This window comes from Lipotes vexillifer, unplaced genomic scaffold, assembly GCF_000442215.2.
Source record: "Lipotes vexillifer unplaced genomic scaffold, Lipotes_vexillifer_v1.1 scaffold767, whole genome shotgun sequence".
Classification (NCBI taxonomy): Eukaryota; Metazoa; Chordata; class Mammalia; order Artiodactyla; family Lipotidae; genus Lipotes; species Lipotes vexillifer.
Genome location: NW_006792169.1, coordinates 222,193 through 232,388, shown reverse-complemented (window position 1 = coordinate 232,388; position 10,196 = coordinate 222,193). Strand labels below are relative to the sequence as shown.

Here is a 10,196-nt window from a genome sequence, read left to right as displayed (position 1 = left end):
GAAAGGAAAGAGGCTCACTCACTTCTCAATATAACCTGTGAAAGTTTTTACTCAATACTCTATTCTCCTGACTACCAAAAAGTAAGAAATTTTAATTTTAGCTACAGAGCTTTTAATACAGAGTAAGCACACTATCACATCATTTATGCACTGACATTTTCCAGAAAATTTAAGCGGTCCTTAAGGAAGTTAAAAGAATAGATTCTTTCTGAACATACTTACTCAGTATCTTTCCACTAACTTCTTACCTAACAAAGTAACAAAAGTGAAGAAACTGAACTGTGCCATACATTTTATATATGTGTGTATAAATATATATATTCATATATAGGAAGTATATATATATATATACACAGATATGAATATATATGTATACAAAAGAAAAAATGGTAAAACTGCATTAACTCATATGTGGTGATTTTCTAGGCAATTTCATGAGATATTTCTAGTTATTAAGGTAATTTCATCACCTCAGTACTAATTTATAACCTTCAAAACATTAAATTTTGGTAGAAAATAAAAATTATTCCCTCTTCTATTCTTTACTGACCATGTCTCCCAAAACTCAGCTATTCCTTTTGCCTTCTTGTTTCTTTTATCAAAGGCTTTTAATGAAAGGGATCTGAGAACTGAAACACCAGTCTTGTAGAGCAGCCTTTATAATTGAAAAGAAGCTATGATCCCCCTTTACATGATCCCCAAACAGTCCTTGAATCCATGTGACATGTATATTTTTTTCCATGTATATGTAAGTATAAGTTGATTTTAATAAATTTCTTCCTGTAAAATGATCGTTTCTTTTTTTTTTCCTTTGTGTAAAATACATTAAGTGTATTTTACGGATAAAATAGGGTCTGGGTCTTATTCTTTCTGAACCTACAATACCCAGCACAGTATAATATAAACAGCTTGCTGTCACACAACTATTTATGCAAAAGATCTTAACAGAAAACCCACCTACTCAGAAAGCACACCTTGAAATGATGGAACAATTTATTTTAAAAGGAAATTTACTTCGTGATAAAAGAAGTCAACCTGTTCCAAGAGCTATTAAAGCTCTTAGGAACCACAGAAAGCAGGCTTAGTGTTACACCATCTGCCTTATAGAGAAAAGGGTGGTGGTGGGGGCGAAGTTACCTTTTTGTGCAGGGCATGAAATTCGCTGTACCTTTTTTCAACAAAATGTTTTCTTCCATTCATTAGCACTTCTATCTTAAACACCTAAGAAAAAAATAAAAAAGATTAATTCCACCAGTTCCAAACCCTCAATTGTCTGATGTGGTAAGTTTGTGACCATGATATATTTCATCCCTTTAATTACAGTAGCTGATCTCCCAAAACCCAGAAGGCTCAGGAGACCCTGGCCCAACAGCACTGATTAATGAGCCCTGGAGCCAAATGCTCACTAACAAACGGCAGTATCCCCACAAACGTGTCTAAAAACAGTGGCAGCTTAAATGCCTTAAAATGCTCCTTAACTTTTTAATCAGAGAACACTTCTTTCCTAAAATTACTTCACCAAATGCATATGATGGCACTGAAATACAAGTGTGATGCCACAGCGACAGTCTGGCAAAAATCGCAGGCCCACAGCATTGCGTTATGGGTATTTCAATGCAGGCAGTGCTGTGTCATCTCTAAGACAATAATGCAAACAGTAGTGCCTTTTAGGTTAATTTCTTCCTAACCTGCATATTCATCTCCAGTCTCAGCTGGCTAATTCTGCTGTTTGCAAAACAGGGAAAATGTAGTAAAGGTTCATTTTCCCTGCGTGATACGAGTGACAGCTTGTGCTCCCACCTCCAGGAGGTTGAAAGGCCAGATGAAAAGGCTCTCTGGGTGCACTAATTAGTAGGCACTAACATGACACTTTCTTGATTCTTAGGTCAGTGGGTCAAGACGGGGAACAAGGGACGCGGAATATTACGAAATGCTCATGAGAACACGATGTTAAAGTGGGTGGGGGGAGGCTGCTTGACAGGAGCTGAAGAGAAGGTGCTCTGTTATTTCCTAGAGTTTGTCTTTGACTTCTGCTTTGCTGAGCGAGTTTGTCATCACCAAGATGAAGCGGAATTGTTCCATGACTTAGTAAGCCTGGGCTCCCATTTCAATTGCCCTTCTGAAGAAAACGAAACTAAAGTTGAGGTCACGTGACACTGAAGAGTGTTAAAAGCAGGCTTACTTTAGCCCTAAAAAGAACTACTTAAAGTTAGAATATGAGATATGAGGTCACACACCTTCATTATGAAAATAGATCTCTATGGCTCTATATTTCTGCCTTATATGTAAATGTGACTTTTTTGGAAAGCCAGAAACTATATCATCAAACATAAAATGTGTTCGTATTTTTGCACTCCTTCCAATTAGAAACAAAATCTTCTGCTCCATGACTCAGTTTAAGAAACCTCCTTTTATTAAAGTGGTAAATTTCTATCAATTTAATCAACTGTTTTTTTCCCCCAAGAAATCCCCCTAAAAATTACTTTTCTTTGGTGAATTAGTGAAAATATTTTCTTCTAAAAACATATGCATATGCTTCAAACTCTCGGATATACGTACATTATTTTTTAGAAAAAAATTCTGTTTACTAGTTCACTAAAGAAAATTATTCTTCTGCAAAGACCATTCAAAGCCAGGAATACAATGAGGAAAGCACCCTGAGAAACACCAACAAAAGAAGCACAGCTTCAACTTGGGGGCTTGTTTAATAGCATACAGAGCCCCCTTTTTAGTGTCAGGTCCCAGATTTAAATCAGGACAATGTGGGAGCAATGAAAGGAGTTTCCATCTGCTGAGCTATGTGAAATAAAATGAAGTTACGTTTTGAGTCCAGTTACTTGAGGCTTCATCACAAAAACCATCACTTTAATTGGCACGTCTGCTGAAGAATCCACAGAAGGATGAGATAGTTGAAGACTCAGTAAGGTTCAACCTACTAGGCTGCCCCTCAGGTGCCCCCTCCTGAAAGCCACAGATAAGACACATTACACAGCAGCTGTCTCATGGAATGTCATCCCTTCTATCGACCAGACGGCTCCATTACCAAGGTCCACGGTTACTTTTCACAATTGCTAAATTCACTTTGGGTGCGGGGGTGGGGGGAAGCATTATAAATACGCACACGTGCACACACAGGGAAAAGTATGTGATAAATTTTAATTCTAATATTTTTATTATGTTGCCATTTTTAAAATGCACAATATACCTAATACTGTTAAGACTTTTTTCTTTTAAATTCTGGGAAAACACCTTGGAAAGGAAGTTGCTTAATCAGAATTTCCATGACAATATGAATGAAGCAAGAAATGGAGTCAGTTTAATAAATCTTATGTTCCTAAATTCCATACAAGACTTTTTTTTTTTTTAATAGTTTCTGATACGTGTTTTCCCGGCTGCCAGGAAAACCCTCTTCTTTCTCGGCTTTCCTGGCAAGCTCCTAGTACTTGTTATCTACCTCTAAGGTAGAGACAGCAAAGGATGATGTTTGCAAAACACGCAGCACAGTATCTGGCATTCATTCATTTAATTACTTAACAGATATTTACTAAGGGACTACAATGTGCCCAGGAGTTGTTCTAGGCTCTGAGGATCCAGCAGAGAAGAAAACAGAGAACAGCCCAGTCTTCGTGTCTTCATGGAGCACACATCCTTTCTAGTGAGGAAGGCCAATCATAAACATGTAAACAAATATGGTAAAGTCGAAACACAAAAAGTGCAGTGAAGAATACAGCAGAGTGATGAGACAGAGCTAGACAAGGGTGCTGTTTTAGACTGGGGTAAGAGGAGGCCTCTCTGAACAGAGGGGCAGTGAGAGGTACAAAATCTAGAGGGACACCAGGATAACGTGTAACGAGAGTTGAATGTGGCTGCCTCTGGAATTTCAGACCGGGCGTGGGTGGACAAGGGCTATTTGTTTTTATTCTTTAAAATTTTTTTTTTTTAAATTTCAGGTAGAGCCTAGAGCAGGGTGATATCCACTTCTGGCCAAGACAGAGTAACAGAGAGCAGTAACCCTCCCGCTTGAAACAACTAAAAAACTGGACAAGTATGTGGGGAGAGTGACTCTTAAGACATCGGACATGAGGAAATGAATGACCAGTCTTGTAGAGCAGCCTTTATAATTGTGAGAGATGGGAGATGGGAGACAAGCAGAGTGAGCCCTAAGGTTACCCCAGGCAGAGCCATGAGGCCCCCTGAGTCAAGGACAGGGAGGGGGAGAGTGAGGGAAAGCCATAGCGATTCAAGTTCCCAGGGGAGAGTTTTGGAGAGGAGTGAGATGCACACAAAGGGAACTCCTGAGACCTGTCAGAGGTCTCCCTCCAGCATTCAGATGAATCCTCAGCAGCACATAAGACTGGGGAAACTACCCAAGGCCAAGAAGAGATTAGAGAGAACAGTGCTCAGAGCTTAGACACCTGGGCACAGTGACTGTTCTCAAAAGCCAGGGTAGAAAACCTCTTAATTCATGAAGTGTTCGTTAGAGAATTCAGAAGGGTCTGGTCTCAGGAGTGGAGCTAAAGTAACGTAGACTAAAAGCTCTTTTAGTCCAGAGCAACAAAGCTTAAAAGCAAGACCGGAAGAGAGCAAATTATTTCTGAGTAACGTAACCACATGCCAGAGCAAAGCTCAAGAATATTTTTAGGAATATAAAAATATTCAGCACCCAACAAGATAAAATGTACAAAGTCTAGCATCTAAGCAAAAAGAAGAAAATTCAACTCATAATGAAAAGAAAAAACAATCAATAGAAACTAATCCAGAAATGACACAGATGATGAAATTAGTAGACAAAAGCATTAAACTTGTTATAAGAAAATTTCTTATGTTCAAGAATCTAGAAGAGGGCTTCACTGGTGGCACGGTGGTTGAGAGTCTGCCTGCCAGTGCAGGGGACATGGGTTCAATCCCTGGTCCGGGAGGATCCCACATGCTGCAGAGCAACTAAGCCCCGTTCGCTACAACTGCTCAAGTCACAACTACTGAGCCCACATGCTGCAACTACTGAAGCCCGTGTGCCTAGAGCCTGTGCTCTGTAACAAGAGAAGCCACCGCAATGAGAAGCCCACACACCACAACAAAGAGTAGCCCCCACTCATGGCAACTAGAGAAAGCCCACGTGCAGCAACTAAGACCCAACACAGCCAAAAATAAATAAATAAAATAAATAAATTTAAAAAAAAAGAATCTAGAAGAAAGGTTGACTATGTTAAGTGGAGGTATGGAAGCTATAAAAAAGACTTAGACAACAGGTCTGGGTCCTACTGAGGAGATAAAAAATGTCTGTGGGGCTTCCCTGGTGGCACAGTGGTTGAGAGTCCGCCTGCCAATGCAGGGGACACGGGTTCGTGCCCCGATCCGAGAAGATCCCACGTGCTGTGGAGCGGCTGGGCCCGTGAGCCGTGGCCGCTGAGTCTGCGTGTCCAGAGCCTGTGCTCCGCAACGGGAGAGGCCACAACAGTGAGAGGCCCGCATACAGCAAAAAAAAAAAAAAAAAAAAAGTCTGTGATTAAAAAAAACAAAACAAAACACTGGATGGGATTAATAGTGGGTGAGATACCACAGAAGAAAGGGTAAGTAAACTTAAAGACCTGGCAAGAGAAACTGTACAAAACAAAATAGAGGAGGAAAAAACTAAAAGGTAAATCAACAGAGCATCTGTGAACTATGGGATGACTTTAAACATCAAAATGCATGTATAATTGGAGTCCTCACAGCAGAGGTGAGACGGGGGAGAGGGGCTGGGGAGAAAGACAAATATATTTGAAGAAATCTTGACCAAAATTTTCTTGATTAGATAGAAACTATAAACCCACAGATCCAAGAAGACCAATGGACCCAAGCTCAAGAAACATAAAATAAAAAGCAAAAATCCGAGGCAAATCAGAATCAGATTGTTTAAAACCATTCAGAAAGAGAAAAATCTGAAAAAGCAACCAGAAAACAGAGACAATACATAGAAAAGGAAGAAAAATAAGTTTGAGAGCAAATCTTTCAAATATTTCTATAAATAATCAACCCTATAAGAGTGAGTCAATGCATATATACTTCAGTTATGTAAATATGTTCTATGTAAAGTAGCATGTACAAAATCAATGTACAATTTAATGTCAGTTAATTTTTTTTTTTTTTTTTTTTTTTGTGGTACGTGGGCCTCTCACTGTTGTGGCCTCTCCCGTTGTGGAGCACAGGCCCCAGACGCGCAGGCTCAGCAGCCATGGCTCACAGGTCCAGCTGCTCCGCGGCATGTGGGATCTTCCCGGACTGCAGCATGAACCCGTGTCCCCTGCATCGGCAGGCGGACTCTCAACCACTGCGCCACCAGGGAAGCCCCAGTTAAATTTTTAATTATTATTTTAAAAGTATTTAGGTAATTTTTCCCAAATGGTAACACGAGTAATAACAACAACAACAATAACAACAAAGACTTTTATAACACTTATATAAAGGCACTGCTCCAAGCTCCTTTACCATGAAAATCACTCATTTAATTGTCACAACAACCCCACATGGGATAGGTACTATTATCTCCATTTTACAGGTGAGGAAACTGAGGCATGGATTAAGTATCTTGCCCATGGTAGCTACTGATACATTTTGAACTCAGCAATTTGGTTCCTGAATCTGCTTCTTAATCACTGCACAATACTGATTCCCAATGAAAAGAATCCCTTATATAGTCCTTTTCACTGGGGGAAATGAAACATGTGCAAGTGGGAGAAACATTCTGGAGTGAGGACAATGCCTTCCATCCAGTCTCCTCCCAAGGTTCTGTCCTCTGGAGGGGCTTTGCAGGAACAGAGGACCCTGGGCACAGGGGTGGTGGCAGTCTTGGCATGAGTTCCTTACCCCTAACTATTTGGAGCCTGTGCTCCTCTCAAGCAAACACTGATCTATATAAAAAGCATACAATTCTATAGAGTAGAAAAATACTTTTTATATTACCTTTTCTTGTCAGGATCTGTACCCATACCACCCCCTCAGTCTCCTTACACTGTGTTCCAAATCTCAGCTTGTATGGCTTTTGCTAACTAAACTTAAAAGCTTTTGCACCACAAAGGAAACCATAAACAAGACAAAAAGACAACCCTCAGAATGGGAGAAAATATTTGCAAATGAAACAACAGACAAAGGATTGACCTTCAAAATATACAAACAGCTCATGGAGCTCAATATCAAAAAAAACAATCCGATTAAAAAACGGGCGGAAGACCTAAATAGACATTTCACTAAGGAAGACATACACATGGCCAAGAGGCACATGAAAAGATGGTCAACATCACTAAATATTAGCGAAATGCAAATTAAAACCACAATGAGGTATCACCTCATGCTGGTCAGAATGGCCATCATCAAAAAAGCTAGAAACAGGGCTTCCCTGGTGGCACAGTGGTTGAGAGTCCGCCTGCCGATGCAGGGGACACGGGTTCGTGACCCGGTCCGGGAAGATCCCACATGCTGCGGAGCGGCTGGGCCCGTGAGCCATGGCCGCTGAGCCTGCGCATCCGGAGCCTGTGCTCCGCAACGGGAGAGGCCACAACAGTGAGAGGCCCGCATACCGCAAAAAAAAAAAAAAAGCTAGAAACAATAAATGCTGGAAAGGGTGTGGTGAAAAGGTACCCCTCCTGCACTGTTGGTGGGAATGTAAATTGATACAGCCGCTATGGAGAACAGTATGGAGGTTCCTTAAAAAACTAAAAAGAGAACTACCATACGACCCAGAAATCCCACTACTGGGCATATACCCAGAGAAAACCATAATTCAAAAAGAGACATGCACCACAATGTTCACTGCAGCACTATTTACAATAGCCAGGACATGGAAGCAACCTAAATGTCCGTCGACAGATGAATGGATAAAGGAGATGTGGCACATATATATACAATGGAATATTACTCAGCCATAAAAAACCAAAATTGAGTTATTTATAGTGAGGTGGATGGACCTAAAGTCTGTCATACAGGATGAAGTAAGTTGGAAAGAGAAAAACAAATACCGTATGCTAACGCATATATATGCAATCTAAAAAAAAAAAAAAAAAAAACAACAGTACTGATGAACCTAGTTGCAGGGCAGGAATAAAGAGGTAGGCATAGAGAATGGACCTGAGGACAGGGGGTAGGAGGGTGAAGCTGGGGTGAAGTGGGAGTAGCACTGACATATATACACTACCGAACGTAAAACAGTTGGCTGGTGGGAAGCAGCATAGCACAGAGAGATCGGCTCAGTGCTTTGAGATGACCTAGAGGGGTGGGATAGCGAGGATGGGAGGGAGGCTCAAGAGGGAGGGGATATGGGGACGTATATGCATATGGCTGATTCGCTTTGTTGTGCAACAGAAACTAACACGGTATTGTGAAGCAATTATACTCCAATAAAGATCTATTAAAAAAAAAATAATATGTGCTTATGCAAAAGAATTTTCAAAAGTCCAAAGGATATAAACTGAAAAGTAAGTTTCTTACATAAGAGACTTGTATAGATCCTTGCCAACTTAAGAGGTATCTTAAATATCCTTTCAGAAATTGCCTATACTCATATAAGCTCTGTATGTGTACATGTAATAGAAGTTATTTTATTTTCTTACACAACTAGAGCTATAGTTCTACTACTTTATTTTTTCTACTTTTATTTTTTACTTTATTTAATACATATCGGACATCTTCATTAATCAGCACATTTTGACATACCTCATTCTTTACTGGCTACATAGTACTACCATGTACGATTGTTACCATACTTTGTTTAATTCGGACACTAAGATGGATATTAAGTTACTGTAGTATTTTGCACTGTATATTTTTTAATATGTTTATATATGTTTACTTATATATAAATATATATAAAACATGCTTATATGTCTCTATATATACTTATATTTTATTTACATATATTAATGATTAACGTCTCATCCTTGTTCCTGTACATGTACTTACACACATACATATATAAGATAAATTACCAAAAGTTTTGCCAAATTTATCCCCTCAGATGTACTAAGTCACCCGGCCACCAATAGGATATGGAACGCAAGTCACCCTGCCACCAATAGGATATGGAACGCCTGGCCCATCCTGATCAACACTGGCTATTCGTCACTTTGACAATATGATTAGGAAGTGAGAACTAATTGGGTATATTTTGACCAGTGTTTATAGTGGCACAGGTGTCCATTCCAACTATCTCACATAAAATCACAGAGATCTGATGTATCTGTCTAGGCCTCTACTCTTGTAGACATCCTTGCCCTCAGAGATTTCCAGAAATTCCTCAGTATAAAGCTAAGGAAGCTTCTTGTAACTAAATAAACATATTAAGATTTTCATTTAGATTTGTTTAAAAAACCAGAAATTATATTGTTCCTGTGACTAAATTCTAGCCACAGTTCTAAGAACATTAAATCCTTAGGCTTCAAACTGAAAAGTAAAATAAATACTACTTTAAAGAGAAGATTTCAGTTTGGAAGTGTGGTTTTGATTACATGTTAGAGCCAATTTTTTTTTCCTTTTCAGTAACATTTCTGAAAATAAACTGTAAATCAATGATAAAATATTTCATAATTTGGTTTACACCTACTTTTTTCAGGAATGTATCTAAAAAACAAAATAAACTTAAGCTAAAGATGGACTTAACCCATATTCCAGGTTGAATGATCTCTGTCTTCAGAAGCTCATACCTTACAAAGTTATTTACTTTGAACAAAAGCAAAAAAAAAAAAAAGTTTTTCCTAAATAAAAATGTCTAATAAATAACTTTTAAGTGCCTTCCAAATACAGATGGGGATTCTATATAAAAATAAAGTTTTAGTGACCTTTCATATATATATATATTTTGTCTGTTTGCTTGTTTGTTTGTTTAGTATTTGTTCAGTTAGTGCAAGATGTACCAAATACTAACTCTGCGCTTGAAATCAACATATTCTCCTTCTTGAGTAGGAATAAGCAAGAAAGATAAAATTTAAAAGGCTGTTATTTAGATACTATAAAAAGTTGTATCTCTAGGGCTTCCCTGGTGGCGCAGTGCTTGAGAGTCCGCCTGCCGGTGCAGAGGGCGCGGGTTCGTGCCCCGTTTCGGGAGGATCCCACGTGCCGCGGAGCGGCTGGGCCCGTGGGCCATGGCCGCTGGGCCTGCGCGTCCGGAGCCTGTGCTCCGCAAATGGGAGAGGCCACAACAGTGAGAGGCCCGCATAACGCAAGAA

At 39.5% G+C, this 10,196-nt stretch overlaps 1 protein-coding gene across 1 annotated transcript in view; it reads right to left on the bottom strand.

Moving 5' to 3' along the window:
- Positions 1-10,196, bottom strand: part of SNX24 (sorting nexin 24) — a 106,346-nt gene that overhangs the window by 16,259 nt on the left and 79,891 nt on the right. Inside the window, exon 2 of the mRNA XM_007465362.1 lies at positions 1,138-1,221. Within this exon, the coding sequence (XP_007465424.1) occupies positions 1,138-1,221 (84 nt within the window). The remainder of the gene's footprint in view (positions 1-1,137; positions 1,222-10,196) is intronic.